Raw genomic sequence first — 20,868 nt, 5'->3', positions numbered from 1 at the left:
GCGCAATTGGTTGTTCATTTCATTGTAATTGCCTTTGTCGTAAAGGCGAATCGTTTTGCGGAACGTTTGGCGCGATTCCGTGATGAAGGTGAAAGTAGCACGTAGAATTTTGTGGTCGCTAACTTCGCGGAGATAAGTAAGATTTGCAAAACTTTCAGGGTGATTAGTTAGTATAAAGTCCAAGATGTTTGACGAATCACGTACGACGCGTGTGGGTTCCTTTACTAATTGGGTAAGATTAAAATTTAGAAAGACGTCAAGGAAGTTAGTTATTTTTTCATTGCTTGTTGATGTGAAGTTCTGCCAGTCAACAGACGGGAATTTAAAATCGCCAAAAAGAAGAATGCGCGCGTTGAGATGTGTAGTAGTAAGTTGATTTAGGCTATTATTTAGGTAACAAGAAAATTTTGGATTGCTGTGTGTGGGGGGGTGGGGTTGGGGGGTCAGTAGTAGACACCTGGAATGACGGTTTGAGGTGCGGAACGGCAGATTACCCATAGTATTTCAAGTTCTGATTGGATGTTAATAACAGAACATGGCAATTGCTGGTTAGTGGCAATAACAGCACCTCCTCCTTCGGAGCCCTTGCGGTCCTTGCGGAAAATTTTAAAATTAGGTAGGTCGGCAGGAACTTTAATATCAGTGACGCAATCTGCTGGCCACGTTTCAGTTAGTATAGGTATGTTGCTGGTAGATGATGAAACACGATTACATATGTGTTCGCGTTTGGGGAGGAAACTGCGTATGTTTGTGAAAATAATAGAAAAAAAAGATTTGGAAATTTACCATGAGGGCTGCTACCAGGAAGTTTAGTTACATGACGATGAACCGTATGCTATGAGATTTCTTTTACTATCTGCGATGACTCGTCGAATGCATACCGCTTAGGACCGATGAACAATGTTTTGTAGCGCAAGGAACATTTTGTGGTTATAGTTTTGGCAAATCTAACTAGATGCTTTCGCGCATCTGGGACAGGGCGTGAAAAATGCTCCCCAATGCTGCAATGAGTCCCTTTTAACTTACGGCCATTAGAAAGGATTAGCTCTTTGGTTTTGAAAAATGTAAATTTGACTATTATTGGGTGAGGACGCCCAGAAGAATGGCGCCCAGACGGTGAGCCCGTTCAATTTCCTTTGCGTCAATGGTTAGATTTAAGTGATCATGGCACAGCCGCAAGATGCATGCGCCTTTCGTATAACATGACACTCATTATGCACAACTAAACGAATGAAAATTAAATGGAATCGTAAAGAAACCAAGGCAAACCTTCACTAATTTACGAGCAGGTAGATTCACGTCAACGTGGCTCATGAAATAGTATGCTGCGCCAAGAATTTTTGTCCAACCGGGGTGGTGGCCGTCATCTGGAGTGGCTCGGGGAAATGCGTCCAAGCAGTACGACAATACTTGCTTTCCTGTTTTCTACTCATGGCGCATGAACCCATTAATCGCGATTAAATCATTAAACGAAAAATTAGACAGCTACAATTGCCCCGCACAAGGCACTACTGGCGATAAAGTCACTTCCAATGCTTGTCCAACGGTTGCCGCAAGGCTACAGTTGACCTGACGAGGGGAGGTCGATTCCCTCCTTAAATAATGGAGGGGGGTGCGCCCCCCCCCCCCCACCCTGACATCAAGCACTGCCTGCACGAGGTATCACAAAATCTTAAAATTATCGCATAGGCCTAAGCGTGTTTTGCTTTCTGCGCCACGCAAGTTAACTAACTTGTTCGCTCAGGTCAATTACCCCGACACGCGCTCTCACCGGGTACGCGTGACCCGAGACGAAAACCGTTTTGATCACTGTGCGCAAGAGTTAGCGGATTCGATGCCGTTGACATGTGGACAACGATATATATGTCGGCCAGTCTGGCAGATGTATCCACGATAGGCTAAGAGAGCCTAGCAACAATGTAAAAAAAAACTTGCAATCTATTGAAATCTTGCGTTGCGCTGTCGGCGCTGTGGACGTAGACCTATATTTTCGCAATTTGAAGCAGTGCGTGGACGCTCTGATAACTCCACCAGAGAAATCTTATAGAGATTTGGGATCACCCTCCTAAGTGTTCATTGCGTCTGCATCCCGTTTCTAGAGCTGTCCAAGAAAGAAATCGATATTCTTGTTACTGCACTGTAATAAGAATGCGTTGGGCGCAAAGCTTTTTGTCCTTCTTTTCCGTTTGTCCCGTGGGCTTTTTACTTTTCATGGTCTTGCTGGTACTGCCTTAGTTACCTGTATAGAAGGCTCAGCAAAATAAACAAACACGCCGTTGTTAGCCAGCACACTGTTCGTGTGGTTAATCCAGTGTGTCCCGTCTTGAAGCGCTCTTTTCTGCGCTAATAAACTGACTAGCCCATCACGAAATCCTTGCAAGAACTCTTGACAGATTAGTAAATTCGCATGGTCAAAACAAGTCCTGCGAGAACAAAACCAAAAAAGCAAGGCTCGCAGAAAGCACTCTACTTCCCGTGTGATTTTATTCTAATTTTTGTGACACTGTTTTCCAGAATGTTAAAGAACCGGCCGATGTCCCTACTGCAGGGGAGCATCAATTTTTTAAAAAGGTTGTCGTATATGCTTATTTTTTTATCACTGCTATGGAAATGGAGCATAGATATTCGTAATGATTCGTAATAAAGGAGGTATTTGTAATAACGATGTTGCCATTTGGTCATTTATATAGTCGCCCTACTGATGCTACAAAGGCATGTAAAAATTATGGAGATCCCACGCACTGTTGGAATCATCCAAGCGAATCTTTCTGTGCTGTTTGCTTCGATTGACAATAGTTAGCGGTTATTTTGACGGCTAATGTTTAATTTCTTCAACGCTCAGTCCAGCACGAGAGTGGTGCGTTGATCTTAAACGTTACCTTGCGTGCACCACTGCTGTTTGTCTGCGCAGTACACAGAACTCACAGTGAGATGTCTTTTCTTGAGGCATTGTTGTGCGCCATATTTCCTACCCTCTGAGAGGGTTGCGCATTCTCATCGCTTGATATGACACATCGCATCGGCGCAGAAGTAATAAATGTTATTTGAATTATGGGGTTGTACGCGCAAAAACCACAATCGGATTATGAGGTGCGCCGTAATGGCGGACTGCGGATTAATTTTGTCACCATGGTCTTCTTTAACGTGTCCCTAAATCTGAATGCATGAGCTTTTTTTTTTATTTCGCCCACGTTCAAATGCGGCTGTCGCGGTCGGAATCAAATGCGCGACCTCGAGCAATGACATAGCCGTAAAGGTACCGCGGCGGGCACAAAAGCGTTGATTTGACGTGAGACCGCTTCCGTAGTGTCACCTTGATCCTGCGTTGTGCTTTATTTAGTGCGGCTCTGCGGCTGCACACCCTGTATAAGTTGTACGCTTGACATATTTGCATAGCGCTTATTTTTCAGAAATAGCAGAAACGTACCGTACCATACCTTGGAACTTACATTTATCCCGTTTCCCCGCAACCGCTGTAGTCTCTAATGGTAGCGTTTCCTTGCCTTCTCACGTCACATTCACCCCCCCCCCCCCATATCCTCCCTTGTATGAAAACCGCGAGCGAAGAGTGCCACTCTTCGCTCTGTTATTCACTCCCCTATTCACTCTGTTGTTCAGGCTGTTAGTCACTCGTTTCGTGACTGCGTTGGTTTTACCCATTCGCTGCCTCCTCTCCCCCCTCCCATCTCATATTCTTTCTAGCTTCCTTCTGGACTTGCATGTTAGTAGAAAAGTAAGCGCTGCAATTTTTGCAATGTTTTTGCGGGGGTCACGAATAATTACAGCTATCAGGACACTAATGTGGCGACACCCATGGAGCTCCAGAAGGCATTGTGCACATTCGACGCGGTACTAAGGTCAAACGAGTTTCTCGCGTCTCCTTTCTTCTCTGCCATGCGCTTTCCATGTATATACATGCTCTGAACCGCCGCCAACGCGGTGTGCCAGACAGCAGCAGCAGCAGCAGCATCAGTGGGAAAGCCTAAGGAAGTGGCAATAAAAGCTTCGCTTTAAAGGGGCACAAAAGTCTGACAAAAAAAAGATGGCCAGTGACGAAAAGTGCGCCAAAATAAGGCCGTCTGAACCTTGTCGATATCGCAAAGTGGGATTTTAATTCAGGTATAACTTGGTTGCTATCGCTACAGCAGAGAAATATATTCCAACAAGGTTACAGTAAGTTTGACATTTTTGTGGGTCGGTTTTAGGGACCAATTTTGAATTGAGCGTAGGTTTGTGATGCCTGTGCAGTTCGTACTGCCTGCATGCTGAAAATAAACATATTGTCTGGAACAAAGAAAGATAAACTGTGGTGAAAGGCAGGAGATTCAGCAGATTCAATTTTCCGGTTTGCTACGTCGCATTGCGGCGCAACTAAGACCGCGTGGGTTTGTCTTTGTTCGCCCATGTCCGCTGCATTACACTCAACTCCTTATATATTATGTACGTATATTTTGCGTTCTTTCATGACTTTTAAGCTAAGTAAGAGTATACCAGGCAGCTAGCCTAATCTCGCAGTTATTATTTTATCCCGGATGACAAAAGTGGAAAATAACGCCTGAATGAAAAACATGACAATATCGTAACACCAAAGCGCATTTTCTCGAAGCTTTTCTTTTAAATATCTTAGAGTGTGCCGGCATAGAAGATAGCTTATGCATAATTAAAAAAAGCACGTTAGATATGGGGTTTTATTTGTCAAAACAACGATCTTATTATGAGGCACGCCGTAGTGGGCAGACTCCGAAATAATTTGGAACACCTGGTGTTCTTTACCGTGCACACCAGTGAGCGAAAGTGTACGGACCACAGGGTCACCGAAAAAACTGAATTTCTTAGTCAATATTATGCATTAACTGAATATGACGAATGTCCTGGAAATTTCGCAATGCCAAGTTTGAATTGCAATCTTTAATTTCAAATTTTATTCACAGGCTGAGGAGAAAATCAGCTTTCTCGCGCTATCCCTGGTCCGTATATTTTTGTTCACGGGTGTACCTAAATCTAAGAACATCGGTGTTTTAAAATTTTGCTCCCATGGAAATGCGGCCGTCGGGGCCGGGATTCGGTCCCGCGACCTCGTGCGTAGCAGCCTAACACCACAGCCACTAAGCAACCATGGTGGGTACAAATTATTATAGGTGTTCTGAAAATGAATATATTCTTCGGAGTAATTTTCTGGCATTTAATAATTTTGCCGATTATCAAGCGCTTAGAAAAGAATATGAAATATTGGAAACGTTTGTTTTTTCAAAAAATCGCTGGCGATTTAAAGGATTAAAGGTATATGTGAACTCAAATCAAGTAAGTCTAGTTGCAACACAGAACATTAATTGCCTTGCTTCAGTAACAACCTTCGGCATTACAACAATATATTTTATAGTTTCGCACCCGCTTACCTATATAAGCAGACAAAATGCATGCACCTTTCGTATAACATGACACTCATACTGCACAACTAAATGAATGAAAATTAACTGGAATCATTAAGAAACCAAGGCGAACCTTCACTAATTTACGAGCAGGTAGCTTCAGGCTCAGGTGGCTCATGAAATAGTACGCTGCGCCAAGAATTTTTCTCCAGCCAGGGTGGTGGCCGTCATCTGGAGTGGCTCGGGGAAATGCGTGCAAGCAGTACGACAATACCTGCTTTCCTGTTTTCTGTTCATAACGCATGAACCCATTAATCGTGATTAAATCATTAAACGAAAAGTTACAGAGCTAGAATTGCCCCGCACAAGGCACTACTGGCGATAAAGTCGCTTCCAGTGCTTGTCCAATGGTTGCCGCAAGGCTGCAGCAGTACGACAATACCTGCTTTCCTGTTTTCTGTTCATAACGCATGAACCCATTAATCGTGATTAAATCATTAAACGAAAAATTGGAGAGCTAGAATTGCCCCGCACAAGGCACTACTGGCGATAAAGTCGCTTCCAGTGCTTGTCGAATGGTTGCCGCAAGGCTACAGTTGACCTGACGAGGGGAGGCCGATCCCTCCTTAAATAATGGAGGGGAGGGGGTGAGGGCTCCCCGCCGACATCGAGCACTGTCTGCACGAGGTATCATCGCAATCTTAAAATTATCGCACAGGTTTGGGGCCTAAGCATGTTTTGTTGTTCTGCGCCGTTCAAGTTAGCTGGCTTGTTCGCTCAGGTCAATTACTCCGACAAGCGCTCTCACCGAGTACGCGTGACCCGAGACGAAAACCGTTTTGATCACTGTGCGCAAGAGTTAGCGGATTCGATGCCGTTGACATGTGGAAAACGATATATATGTCGGGCAGTCTGGCAGATGTATCCACGATAGGCTAAGAGAGCGTAGCAACTATGTAAAAAAAAATTGCAATCAATGGAAATCTTGCGTTGCGCTGTCGGCGCTGTGGACGTAGACCTATATTTTCGCAATTTGAAGCAGTGCGTGGATGCTCTGATAACTGCACCAGATAAATTTTAGAGAGATTTGGGATCACCCTCCTAAGTGTTCATTGCGTCAGCATCCCGTTTCTAGAGCTGTCCAAGAAAGAAATCGATTTTCTTGTTACTGCACTGTAATAAGAATGAGTTGGGCGCAAAGCCTTTTGTCCTTCTTTTCCGTTTGTCCCTTGGGCTTTTTACTTTTCATGGTCTTGTTGGTACTGCCTTAGTTACCTGTATAGAAGTCTCAGCAAGATAAAAAAACACGCCGGTTTTAGCCAGCACACTGTTTGTGTGGTTATTACCGTGTGTCCCGTCTTGAAGCGCTTTTTTCTGCGCTAATAAACTGACTAGCCCGTCAGGAAATTCTTGCAACAACTCTTGACAGGTTAGTAAATTCGCGTGGTCAGAACAAGTGCTGCAAGAGCATAACCAAGAAAGCAAGGCACACACAAAGCACTCTATTTCCCGTGTGATTTTATTCTCAGTTTCATAGCACTGTTTTACAGCATGCTAAAGAACCCGCCGATGTCCCTACTGCAGGGGAGCATCAATTTTTTAAAAAGGTTGTCGTATATGCTTATTTTTTTATCGCTGCTTCGGAAATGGAGCATAGATATTCGTTATGATTCGTAATAAAGCAGGTATTTGTAATAACGATGTTGCCATTTGGTCATTTATATAGTCGCCCTACTCTTGCTACAAAGGCATGTAAAAATTGTGCAGATCCCACGCACTGTTGGAACCGATGTAAGCGAAGCTTTCTGTGCTGTTTGCTTCGATTGACAATAGTTAGCGGTTATTTTGACGGCTAATGTTTGATTTCTTCAACGTTCAGTCCAGCACGAGAGTGGTGCGTTGATCTTAAACGTTACCTTGCGTGCACCCCTGCTGTTTGTCTGCGCAGTACACAGAACACACAGGGAGATGTCTTTTCTTGAGGCATTGTTGTGCGCCATATTTTCTACCCTGTGAGAGGGTTGCGCATTCTCATTGCTTGATATGACACATCGCATCGGCGCAGAAGTAATAAATGTTATTCGAATTATGGAGTTGTACGCGCGAAAACCACAATCGGATTATGAGGTGCGCCGTAATGGTGGACTGTGGATTAATTTTGTCACCATGGTGTTCTTTAACATGTCCTTAAATCTGAGTGCATGACCTTTTTTTATTTCGCCCACGTTCAAATGCGGCTGTCGCGGTCGGAATCAAATGCGCGACCTCGAGCAATGACGTAGCCGTAAAGCTACCGCGGCGGGGACAAAAGCGTTGATTTGACGCGCGACCACTTCCGTAGTGTCAGCTTGACCCTGCGTTGCGCTTTATTTAGTGCGGCTCTACTTCTGCACTCCCTGTATAAGTTGTGCGCTTGACATATTTGCATAGCGTTTATTTTTCAGAAATAGCAGAAACGTACCGTACCATACCCTCGAACTTACATTTATCCCGTTTCCCCGCAACCGCTGTCGTCTCTAGTGGTAGCGTTTCCTTGCCTTCTCACGTCACCTTTTCTTTATCCCCCCTATCCTCACTTGTATGAGAACTGGGAGCTAAGAGTGCCACTCTTCGCTCTGTTATTCACTCCCCTATTCGCTCTATTGTTCAGGCTGTTAGTCACTCGTTTCGTGACTGCGTTGGTTTTACCCGTTCTCTGCCTCCTCTCCCCCCTCCTATCTCATATGCTATCTAGCTTCCCTCTGGACTTGCATGTTAGTAGAAAAGTAAGCACTGCAGTTTTTGCAATGCTTTTACGGGGGGTCACGGATAATTACAGCTATGAAGATACTAATGTGGCGACGCCCCACGGAGCTCCAGAGGACATTGTGCACATTCGACGCGGTACTACGGCCAAACGAGTTTCTCGCGTCTCCTTTTTTCTCTGCCATACGCTTTCTGTGTATATACACGCTCTGAACCACCTCCAACGCGGTGTGCCAGACAGTAGCAGCAGTAGTGGGAAAGTCTAAGGAAGAGGCAACGAAAGCTTCGCTTTAAAAGTGCACAAAACTCTGACAAAAAAAGATGGACAGTGACAAAAAGTTCGCCAAAATAAGGTCGTCTGAACGTTGACGATATCGCAAAGTGGAATTTTAATTCAGATATAAGTTGGTTGCTATCGCTACAGCAGACAGATATATTCCAGCAAGGTTACAGTAAGTTTGACATTTTCGTGGGTCGGCTTAGGGACCGATCTTGAATTGAGCGTAGGTTTCTGATGCCTCTGCAGTTAGTACTGCCTGCATGCTGAAAATAAACACATTGTGGGGAACAAAGAAAGATAAACTGTGGTGAAAAGCAGGAGGTTAAGCAGGTTCAAGTTTCCGGTTTGCTACGTCGCATTTCGGCGCAACTAAGAGCGCGTGGTTTCGTCTTTGTTCGCCCAGGTCCGCTGCATTACACTCAACTCTTTATATATTATATACGTATATTTTGCATTCTTTCATGACTTTCGAGCTAAGTAAGAGTATACCAGCCAGCTAGCCTAATCTCGCAGTTATTATTTTATCCCGGATGACAAAAGTGGAAAATGACGCCTGAATGAAAAAGATGACAATATCATAACACCGAAGGGCATTTTCTCGAAGCTTTTCTTTTAAATATCTTAGAGTGTGCCGGCATAGAAGGTAGCTTATGCACAATTAAAAAATACTTTAAATATGGGGTTTTATTTGTCAAAACAACGATCTTATTATGGGGCACGCCGTAGTGGGCAGACTCCGAAATGATTTGGAACACCTGGTGTTCTTTAACTTGTACCTAAATCTAAGAACATGGGTGTTTTAAAATTTCGCTCCCATCGAAATGCGGCCGCCGTGGCCGGGATTCGATCCCGCGACCTCGTGCGTAGCAGCCTAACACCACAGCCACTAAGCAACCATGGTGGGTACAAATTATTATAAGTGTTCTGAAAATGAATATATTCTTCGGAGTAATTTTCTGGCATTTAATAATTTTGCCGATTATCAAGAGCTTAGAACAGAATATGAAATTTTGGAAACTTTGCTTTTTCAAAAATCGCTGGCGAGGCAAAGGATTAAAGATATATGTGAACTCAAATCAAGTAAGTCTAGCTGCAACACAGAAAATTAATTGCCTTGCTTCAGTGATCACCTTCGGCATTACAACAATGTATTTTATAGTTTCGCACCCGCTTACCTATATATATATAGACGAAATGCATGCGCCTTTCGTATAACATAACACTCATAATGCACAACTAAACGAATGAAACTTAACTGCAATCGGGAAGAAACCAAGGCGAACCTTCACTAGTCACGCTTAGGTGGCTCATGAAATAGTAAGCTGCGCCAAGAATCTTTGTCCCAGCCAGGGTGGTGGCCGTCATCCGGAGTGGCTCGGGGAAATGCGTGCAAGCAGTACGACAATACCTGCTTTCCTGTTTTCTACTCATGGCGCATGAACCCATTAATCGCGATTAAATCATTAAACGAAAAATTAGACAGCTAGAATTGCCCTGCACAAGGCACTACTGGCGATAAAGTCACTTCCAATGCTTGTCCAACGGTTGCCGCAAGGCTACAGTTGACCTGACGAGGGGAGGTCGATTCCCTCCTTAAATAATGGAGGGGGGTGCGCCCCCCCCCCCACACTGACATCAAGCACTGCCTGCACGAGGTATCACAAAATCTTAAAATTATCGCATAGGCCTAAGCGTGTTTTGCTTTCTGCGCCACGCAAGTTAACTGGCTTGTTCGCTCAGGTCGATTACTCCGACACGCGCGCTCACCGAGTACGCGTGACCCGAGACGAAAACCGTTTTGATCACTGTCCGCAAGGGTTAGCGGATTCGATGCCGTTGACATGTGGAAAACGATATATATGTCGGGCAGTCTGGCAGATGCATCCACGATAGGCTAAGATAGCCTAGCAACAATGTAAAAAAAAACTTGCAATCTATGGAAATCTTGCGTTGCGCTGTCGGCGCTGTGGACGTAGACCTATATTTTCGCAATTTGAAGCAGTGCGTGGACGCTCTGATAACTGCACAAGAGAAATTTTATAGAGATTTGGAATCGCCCCCCTAAGTGTTCATTGCGTCAGCATCCCGTTTCTAAAGCTTTCCAAGAAAGAAATCGATTTTCTCGTTACTACACTGTAATAAGAATGCGTTGGGCGCAAAGCTTTTTGTCCTTCTTCTCCGTTTGTCCCTTGGGCTTTTTACTTTTCATGGTCTTGTTGGTACTGCCTTAGTTCCCTGTATAGAAGGCTCAGCAAGATAAACAAACACGCCGTTGTTAGCCAGCACACTGTTTGTGCGGTTATTCCCGTGTGTCCCGTCTTGAAGTGCTTTTTTCTGCGGTAATAAACTGAGTAGCCCGTCAGGAAATCCTTGCAAGAACTCTTGACAGATTAGTACATTCGCATGGTCGAAACAAGTCCTGCAAGAACAAAAGCAAGAAAGCAAGGCACACAGAAAGCACTCTACTTCGCGTGTGATTTTATTCTCATTTTCGTGGCACTGTTTTCCAGAATGTTAAAGAACCGGCCGATGTCCCTACTGCAGGGGAGCATCAATATTTTAAATAGGTTGTCGTATATGCTTATTTTTTTATCGCTGCTACGGAAATGGAGCATAGATATTCGTAATGATTCGTAATAAAGGAGGTATTTGTAATAACGATGTTGCCATTTGGTCATTTATATAGTCGCCCTACTGATGCTACAAAGGCATGTAAAAATTATGGAGATCCCACGCACTGTTGGAATCATGCAAGCGAATCTTTCGGTGCTGTTTGCTTCGATTGACAATAGTTAGCGGTTATTTTGACGGCTAATGTTTCATTTCTTCAACGTTCAGTTCACCACGAGAGTGGTGCGTTGATCTTAAACGTTACCTTGCGTGCACCACTGCTGTTTGTCTGCGCAGTACACAGAACACACAGGGAGATGTCTTTTCTTGAGGCATTGTTGTGCGCCATATTTCCTACCCTGTGAGAGGGTTGCGCATTCTCATTGCTTGATATGACACATCGCATCGGCGCAGAAGTAATAAATGTTATTTGAATTATGGGGTTGTACGCGCCAAAACCACAATCGGATTATGAGGCGCGCCGTAATGGCGGACCGTTGATTAATTTTGTCACCATGGTGTTCTTTAGCGTGTCCCTAAATCTGAGTACATGATATTTTTTATTTCGCCCACGTTGAAATGCGGCTGCCGCAGTTGGGATCAAATGTGCGACCTGGAGCAATGACATAGCCGTAAAGGTACCCCGGCGGGCACAAAAGCGTTGATTTGACGCGCGACCACTTCCGTAGTGTCAGCTTGACCCTGCGTTGCGCTTTATTTAGTGCGGCTCTGCTTCTGCACTCCCTGTATAAGTTGTACGCTTGACATATTTGCATAGCGCTTATTTTTCAGAAACAGCAGAAACGTACCGTACCATACCTTGAACTTACATTTATCCTGTTTCCCCGAAACCGCTGTCGTCTCTAGTGGTAGCGTTTCCTTGCCTTCTCACGTCACATTCACCCCCCCCCCCCCCATATCCTCCCTTGTATGAAAACTGCGAGCGAAGAGTGCCACTCTTCGCTCTGTTATTCACTCCCCTATTCGCTCAATTGTTCAGGCTGTTAGTCACTCGTTTCAAGACTGTGTTGGTTTTACCCATTCTCTGCCTCCTCTCCCCCCTCCCATCTCATATTCTATCTAGCTTCCCTCTGGATTTGTACGTTAGTAGAAAAGTAAGCGCTGCAATTTTTGCAATGTTCTTTTTTTTGGGGGGGGGGGGTCACGGATAACTACAGCTATCAATATACTAATGTGGCGATGCCCACGGAGCTCCAGATGGCATTGTGCACATTCGACGCGGTACTAAGGTCAAACGAGTTTCTTGCGTCTCTTTTCTTCTCTGCCATGCGCTTTCCGTGTATATACACGCTCTGAACCACCTCCAACACGGTGTGCCAGACAGCAGCAGGAGTAGTGGGAAAGTCAAAGGAACAGGCAACGAAAGCTTTGCTTTAAAGGTGCACAAAACTATGAGAAAAAAAGATGGCCAGGGACAAAAAGTTCACCAAAATAAGGTCATCTGAACGTTGTCGATATCGCAAAGTGGAATTTTAATTCAGATATGACTTGGTTGCTATCGCTACAGCAGACAAATATATTCCAGCAAGGTTACAGTAAGTTTGACATTTTCGTGGGTCGGTTTAGGGACCAATTTTGAATTGAGCGTAGGTTTGTGATGCCTGTGCAGTTCGTACTGCCTGCATGCTGAAAATAAACATATTGTTTGGAACAAAGAAAGATAAACTGTGGTGAAAGGCAGGAAGTTAAGCAGATTCAAGTTTCCGGTTTGCTACGTCGCATTTCGGCGCAACTAAGAGCGCGTGGCTTCGTCCTTTTTCGCCCATGTCCACTGCATTACACTCAACTCCTGATATGTTATGTACGTATATTTTGGGTTCTTTCATGACTTTTGAGCTAAGTAAGAGTATACCAGGCAGCTAGCCTAGTCTCGAAGTTATTATTTTATCCCGGATGACAAAAGTGGAAAATAACGCCTGAATGAAAAAGATGACAATATCATAACACCGAAGGGCATTTTCTCGAAGCTTTTCTTTTACATATCTTAGAGTGCGCCGGCATAGAAGATAGCTTATGCACAATTAAAAAATACATTAAATATGGGGTTTTATTTGTCAAAACAACGATCTTATTATGAGGCACGTCGTAGTGGGCAGACTCCGAAATAATTTGGAACACCTGGTGTTCCTTAACTTGGGCCTAAATCTAAGAACATGGGTGTTTTAGCATTTCGCTCCCATCGAAATGCGGCCGCCGTGGCCGGGATTCGATCCCGCGACCTCGTGCGTAGCAGCCTAACACCACAGCCACTAAGCAACCATGGTGGGTACAAATTATTATAGGTGTTTTGAAAATGAATATATTCTTCGGAGTAATTTTCTGGCATTTAATAATTTTGCCGATTATCAAGCGCTTAGAAAAGAATATGAAATATTGGAAACGTTTGTTTTTTCAAAAATCGCTGGCGAGGTAAAAGATTAAAGGTATATGTGAACTCAAATCAAGTAAGTCTAGCTGCAACACAGAACACTAATTGCCTTGCTTAGTAACAACCTTCTGCATTACAACAATATATTTTATAGTTTCGCACCCGCTTACCTATATAAGCAGACAAAGTGCATGCGCCTTTCGTATAACATGACACTAATAATGCACAACTAAACGAACGAAAATTAACTGGAATTGTAAAGAAACCAAGGCGAACCTACACTAATTTACGAGCAGGTAGATTCACGCTCAGGTGGCTCATGAAATAGTATGCTGCGCCAAGAATTTTTGTCCAAGCAGGGTGGTGGCCGTCATCTGGAGTGGCTCGGGGAAATGCGTGCAAGCAGTACGACAATACCTGCTTTCCTGTTTTCTGCTCATGGCGCATGAACCCATTAATCGCGATTAAATCATTAAACGAAAAATTAGAGAGCTAGAATTGCCCCGCAAAAGGCATTCTGGCGATAAAGTCGCTTCCAGTGTTTGTCGAATGGTTGCCGCAAGGCTACAGTTGACCTGACGAGGGGAGGCCGATCCCTCCTTAAATAATGGAGGGGGAGAGGTGCGCACCCCCCGCCGACATCAAGCACTGCCTGCACGAGGTATCACACAATCTTAACGTTATCGCACAGGTTTCGGGCCTAAGCGTGTTCTTTTTTTCTGCGCCGCGCAAGTTAACTAACTGGCTTGTTCGCTCAGGTCAATTACTCCGACACGCGCGCTCACCGAGTGCGCGTGACCAGAGACGAAAACCGTTTTGATCACTGTGCGCAAGGGTTAGCGGATTCGATGCCGTTTACATGTGGAAAACGATATATATGTCGGCCAGTCTGGCAGATGTATCCACGATAGGCTAAGAGAGCGTAGCAACAATGTAAAAAAAAATAGCAATCAATTGAAATCTTGCGCTGCGCTGTCGGCGCTGTGGATGCAGACCTATATTTTCACAATTTGAAGCATTGCGTGGACACGCGGCCTGATAACTGCACCAGAGAAATTTGAGAGAGATTTGGGATCACCCTCCTAAGTGTTCATTGCATCAGCGTCCCGTTTCTAGAGTTGTCCAAGAAACAAATCGATTTTCTTATTACTGCACTGTAATAAGAATGAGTTGGGCGCAAAGTTTTTTGTCCTTCTTTTCCGTTTATCACTTGGGCTTTTTACTTTTCATGGTCGTGTTGGTACTGCCTTAGTTCCCTGTACAGAAGGCTCAGCAAGATAAACAAACTCGCCGTTGTTAGCCAGCACACTGTTTGTGTGGTTATTCCCGTGTGTCCCGTCTTGAAGCACTTTTTTCTGCGCTAATAAACTGACTAGCCCGTCAGTAAATCCTTGCAAGAACTCTTCAAATCAAATCAAATCAGTTTATTTTCATCTCAAGGATGAGGGAAGGCTCGGGATAAAAGTCACATCAGTCACTTGAGGGGCACCCGAGCCTCCCTGATACATGGAATGCATTGAGGACAGACGAAAAATATTCGTTCAATGCAAGAAGGGGTTAATATTTTACAAGTCGTAATACACATAGATTCTTCATGAACTGAAGATATAGATACAAAGATTCCTTTACGGTTAAATTATACAGTACAATACATAGTTCAGGACAACATTCATTTGGGCTAGATGGTGCGTACTAGGTAAGTAAGTACAATACATGAAGACAAATTCCAATGTCAGCTTGATAGGTTAGTAAATTCGCAGGGTCAAAAGAAGTGCTGCAAGAACAAAACCAAGAAAGCAAGGCACACAAAAAGCACTCTGCTTCCTGTCTGATTTTATTCTTATCGCCGTGGCACTGTTTTACAGCATGCTAAAGAACCCGCCGATGTCCCTACTGCAGGGGAGCATCAATTTCTTAAAAAGGTTGTCATATATGCTTAGTTTTTAATCACTGCTACGGAAATGGAGCGCAGATATTTGTAATGATTCGTAATAACGTAGATATTTGTAATAGCGAGTTCGCCATTTGGTTTTTTAAGTAGTCGCCCTGCTGCTGCTACAAAGGTATGTAAAAATTGTGCAGATCCCACGCACTGTTGGAATCGATGTAAGCGAAGCTTTCTGTGCTGTTTGCTTTGCTTGATGATAATTAGCGCTGATGTTGACGGTGAATGTTTATTTCTTCAACGTTCACTCCAGCACAAGAGTGGTTATTTGATCTTAAACGTTACCTTGCGTGCACCACTGCTGCTTGTCTGCGTAGTACACAGAACCCAAATGGAGATGTGTTTGCTTGAGGCATTCTTGCTCGCCATATTTCTTACCGTCTGAGAGGGTTGAGCATTCTCATTCCTTGATATGACACAGCGCGTCGTGACCGAACTATTAAATTTTGTTTGAATTATGGGCTTTACGTGCCAAAACCACAATGGAATTGTGAGACACGCCGTAGTGGCCGACTCCGGATTAAATTTTTTTATCATGGTGTTCTTTAATTTGTCAATAAATATAAGTGAGTGAGAGTTTTGTATTTCGGTCTGGTTGAAATGCGGCTGCCGCTGTCGAATCTGCGACCTCTAGCGATGACATAGCTACAAAGCTACCGCGGCGGGCACCGAAGTGTTGATTTGACGTGCGACCGATTCCGTAGTGTCACCTGAGCCCTGCGGTGCGCTTTATTTACTGCGGCTCTGCTTCAGCAAGCCCTGCAGAAGTTGTCCGCTTGACATATTTGCATGGTGCTTATTTTCAGAAATAGCAGAAACGTAGCGTACCGTACCTTGAACCTACATGAATGCCGTTTCCTCGCAACCACTGTCGTGTGTAGTGGCAGCGTTTCCTTGCCTTCTCAGATTACCTTTTCTTTATCTCTCCCCCCCTCCCCCCTTGTATGGGAACTGCGAGTGGAGAGTGCCCCTCTTCGTTCTGTTATTCACTCTGTTATTCGCTCTGTTGTTCAGGCTGTTATTCATTCGTTTCGTGACTGCGTCGGTTTTAATCGTTCCTTGCTTCCTCTCCCCCCTCCTTCCTACCATTCTCTCTAGCTTCCCTCTGGACTTGCATGTTAGTAGAAAAGTGCTGCAATTTCTATAATGCCTTTGCGGGGGGTCACGGACAATTACAGCTGTAAAGATGCTAATGTGGCGATGCCCACCAAGCTCCAGAGGGCATTGTGCCCATTCGACGCGGTGAAAAGGCCCAACGAGTTTCTCGCGTCTCCTTTCTTATCTGCCATGCTCTTTCCATGTATATACACGCTCTGAACCACCTCCAACGCGGTATGCCAGGCAGCAGCAGCAGCATCAGTGGGAAAGTCTAAGGAAGAGGCAAAAAAAGATTCGCTTTAACAGTGCACAAAAGTATGACAAAAAAAAAAAGATGGCCAGTGACAAAAAGTGCGACAAAATAAGGTGGTCTGAGCGCTGTCGGATGGGGGTGAAATGCAAAAATACCCGTGTACTTATTAGATTTAGGTGCACGCTAAAGAACCCCAGGTGGTCGAAATTTCTGGTGTCCTCCGCTACGGCGTGCCTCAAAATCGGAAACTGGTTTTGGCCCGTAAAACCCCATAATTTAATTTTTTTGAACGCTATCGATATAGTAACGGGGAAAGTTAATTCAGGTATAACGTGGTTGCTATCCCTACAGCACAGAGATATATCCCACCAAGGTTACAGTATGTTTGACATTTCCGTGCGTCGGTATAGGAACCAATTGTAAATTGTGCGTAGGTTTGTGAGGCCTGTGCAGTTAGTACTGCCTGCATGCTAAATATAAACATACTGTCTCGAACAAAGAAAGATAAACTGTGGTGAAAGGCAGGGGGTTAAGCAGATTCAAGTTTCCGGTTTACTACGTGGTATTTCGGCATTTCGGCGCAAGTAAGAGCGTGTGGTGTCGTCTTTTTTCGCCCATGTCCGCTGCATTACTCTCAACTCCTTATATATTATGTACGTATATGTTGCGTTGTTTCATTACTTTTGAGCCAAGTAAAAGTATATCAGGTAGCTAGCCTAATCTCACAGTTATTATTTTATCCCAGATGACAAAAGTGCAAAATAACGCCGGAATGAAAAAGATGGCAATATCATGGCAGCGAAGGGCATTTTCTCGAAGCTTTTTTTAAAAATATCTTAGAGTGTGCCGGCATAAAAGATAGCCAATGCAGATGAAAAAAAAAACAATAAATAATGACGTTTTACGTGTCAAAACCACGATATTATTATGAGGCACGCCGTAGCGGGCAGACTCCGAAATAATGTGGAATACCTGGTGTTCTTTAACGAGCAGTTAAACCTAAGTGTAAGGTTGGTTTTCGATTTTGCCCTATCGAAACACGGTCGCCGTGACCGGATTCGATCCGCGAACTCGCGCTTAGCAGCCCAATACCACAAACATAAAGTAACCATGGTGGGTTGCAGAATTTTTGCGGCACGATGCACTTTTATCTACGTAATGTTCTTTTCTTCCAGAAAACTTGCGCACTTGATTATCAAACCACATAAAAAAATTGATGAAAAGAAAGATTGCGCCGTTTCAACATATACCTGCTTACAAAAGTTGTCCGAGTGTCTGCCAACGTATAAATAACAAAGCGAGATCCTGAAAATATATAGACGGCGACACAGTGATGGGCAAGCGGCGATTGTGTTGGCAGCTGTCAGTTGGCACCACCTTAGTGCCGCATATTATACATGACGCGTCTCGACACATGCGCTATGCAAGAATAGTAAAGCCGGTCTACATCCGTTACCCTCAGGCCACAATGGGCCTGACTGACATCACAAAAAACGAGCAAGCGGGAGTGATGGAGGGTGCCTTCTTAACCAGACGCGTATTTTGTTTGTTGTAGCTCAACCCCATCACAATAGACCTTCGCACTTAAGTACGCTTCAAAACCGCAAGCACCTACGCAATGACTTACAGGCTGTTTGTACTCGTCATCTCCGTACCACAATGCTCTGACGAGAAGAAAACGAGGAAGCAGCGAACGGGCGAGATCGTCTTCTTCTTAACTAGGGGCATCTTTTGTTTACCAGTAACCCTAGCGTAACCATTAGTGTTCAGACCGAGTTCGGTAACTGCAGACATCGATTCGTCCCAAAGGGGCCCCAAGGATCCAGCAACTCTCTCTTCTCTCGCTCAGGGGCGCGCGCAACGTCACGCCGTTCTTGTCTTCTCGGCTCAACCACCCGGGGCCCGGCCGAGACAGCCGTCAAACACGCCTCTAAGTTTTCTTGCCTTCTACTTTGCTCCCGAATCAAGAAAACAAGAACGAAGGAAACGCTCGCGCGCGCTTCCAGAGTGGCCCCACCGCCGAACGAGAGTGTTGCGCGAAAGCGGGGGACGCGGTGGGGGGCTTGCGTTGGAAGGGGGTACCGGGCCTGGCGCGTCTTCTCCTCTCCTTTGTTTTGGGTCACGTGGTGGGGTCCGTTATAAAACGGTCAGTGACGACCAATCCTGTCGCGCGCAGTGCGTAAGGTTCGGTGACGTGCCCGTTTCGTGGCCCAAAAGGCGTTCGCGGTTTCGGTTTCATTCTTTCTCGCGTCCCCACCGCCGGCCGCCCGCCCGCAGGCAAAACCGAAAAGACACAAGACGGGGTTGGAGTTCAGTCGGACGACGACTGCCTACACGACGAGCACCTCTGCTGCCTCTGCGCGAATCATCGTCGGCGGGCGCGATCGGAAACTTCGCGGGATCGTGACACCGAGACCCACTGACGGTAGAGAAAGGACCCCTCATTTTGCCCCCTGCGCGCAGACGTCGACAGCAGCAGTCAGTATGAGGTGGTGTGAGTTTGACTGACCGCGAGTTGCTACCGAAAAAAAAATATAACGAAAGGAAGGTGGCTTACGGCGCAGGCCTCCCGCGTTTTGATATTGAGACAAAGTGGTGGTGCTTTTCTGGCAAGGATTGCCTCGGCGACCACACTTCTGCAGCCATGGAGTGTTTTGTGACAATGACACGACGGATTTTTCTACTGGGTTGCCTTCTAGCAGGGTGAGTTGTTTGCTCACGCCATATGGTCCTTGTTTGTGTGCTTTGCATGTTTTATTTTTGCGTATACACCTAATATTTCTTAGAATCACTTGCGGGATTCTCAAACGTATTTGCACTGTCTTATTTACTGCTTTCCTTTCTTGAGTGACGCGTATGCTATTCGCGCGCGCGATGCAACATATAGGCCGTTGCACCGACACCGATGTGCGCGAGGTGTTTGAAACATTATAGATAGCAGTGTATACTTTATTTTCGTGTCCTTTGTCTTGATAAGGTTCTCTGTATGGGCAAATTGCAATCACTTCTTGGAGGCACTGTTTCCCATTCCGCCGTCTGTGTGAGTTGCATCGTTCATGGCAGATTTTCTTTTTTGTCATCAGATCACGCTAAGCTATCATTCGCTTGTTCTGCATTCTTCGATTTTTGTGGGGAGAACATGCCATGCGGAGAAGCCTATCTTTAGTCTCCGTGGTGGTTATACTTCACCAATGCCATTATTAGTACTAACTGTCACGGTAGCGTTGTTCGGCAGCATAGCCCTGCTGACACGCAATGTGCCTGAGGTCATATGCCCGCACTTGCATTAGCCAAACTTTAATTGCCACTGATTGATGCTTTCCTAATACTCAGCGAATGATACGGTGCATCAATATGCATTTCTTTATTATCCCCCCCCCCCTCACGCATATTTCTCTTCTTTTTTCTTTGTGGGTTTTTTATCTATAGTTTTTTCAGGAGTTAGAGGTAAAGGTAAGTGTCAAGCTTACTCATTGAATATTCAGCAACAAAGTGTTAAGTTTGTGCTTCTCAAAATTGTTTGCTGCATACATTTCGTATGATCATTCCCTAATTAAAGAAAACGCACAGAGTCATGCACAATTGCGTTCATAGGACAAATAGTGCGCCTCTGTTTCAAATGTCCGTAGTGATGCACACGCGTAGTTTAAACAACGCACAAGCTTTCAAATGGTACTTTTTTGTTTATGCAAGCAATAATATACTGTGTTTATTTGACGGTTCTGCAAAATGAAGACAGACGTATGCAATGCTAACGTTTTGAAAGCTTAACTGACTTGCAGGATTAACGGGAGATCACCTCGGACGAAATAATGCCGCGAGGACATGTTCCTTGGACACTACTAGCTACTCTTTGAGTTCTGGAGTGAAAGACACCGCAGCAATTATGCACGTTAAACAAAAGTTATCCATCGTATCCGTCGTCAAAGGGAAGCTTCGCTTGAGTGGAGCGTAAAACTGCACAGAAAGCGGGCTGCTTGGCTCCTATTCAAAAGAGAAAAGACACATTTCCTTCCGACCGGTTAACACCACAGGTTGTTCGGCGTACTTGGAGCCGGTGAAACAGCGGTGTTGCAGAAAACGTGCTGTTTAGCGCCACTTTTCTTCCGAAGGAATGCGAACTGTTGCGGTTTCTATCACTTGGGAAACTAAAAAAATGCCAAGAAAACTGCCAGTGGT

At 44.8% G+C, this 20,868-nt stretch overlaps 2 protein-coding genes across 4 annotated transcripts in view; one reads left to right on the top strand and one right to left on the bottom strand.

The window, feature by feature from the left end:
* Window positions 1-20,868, bottom strand: part of LOC135898758 (uncharacterized) — a 139,783-nt gene that overhangs the window by 73,239 nt on the left and 45,676 nt on the right. The gene's annotated exons all lie outside the window — the stretch shown is intronic.
* LOC135898757 (salivary peroxidase/catechol oxidase-like) overlaps window positions 18,803-20,868 on the top strand; it is a 133,794-nt gene continuing 131,728 nt past the window's right edge. The window contains exon 1 of the mRNA XM_065427890.1: window positions 18,803-19,392. Coding sequence (XP_065283962.1) covers window positions 19,334-19,392 — 59 coding nt within the window. The 5' untranslated portion in view covers window positions 18,803-19,333. The remainder of the gene's footprint in view (window positions 19,393-20,868) is intronic.

Source organism: Dermacentor albipictus, chromosome 3 (assembly GCF_038994185.2).
Source record: "Dermacentor albipictus isolate Rhodes 1998 colony chromosome 3, USDA_Dalb.pri_finalv2, whole genome shotgun sequence".
In the NCBI taxonomy this organism is placed as follows: domain Eukaryota; kingdom Metazoa; phylum Arthropoda; class Arachnida; order Ixodida; family Ixodidae; genus Dermacentor; species Dermacentor albipictus.
The sequence above is the reverse complement of the archived record's forward strand: the minus strand, read 5'-3'. Positions and strand labels throughout refer to the sequence as shown.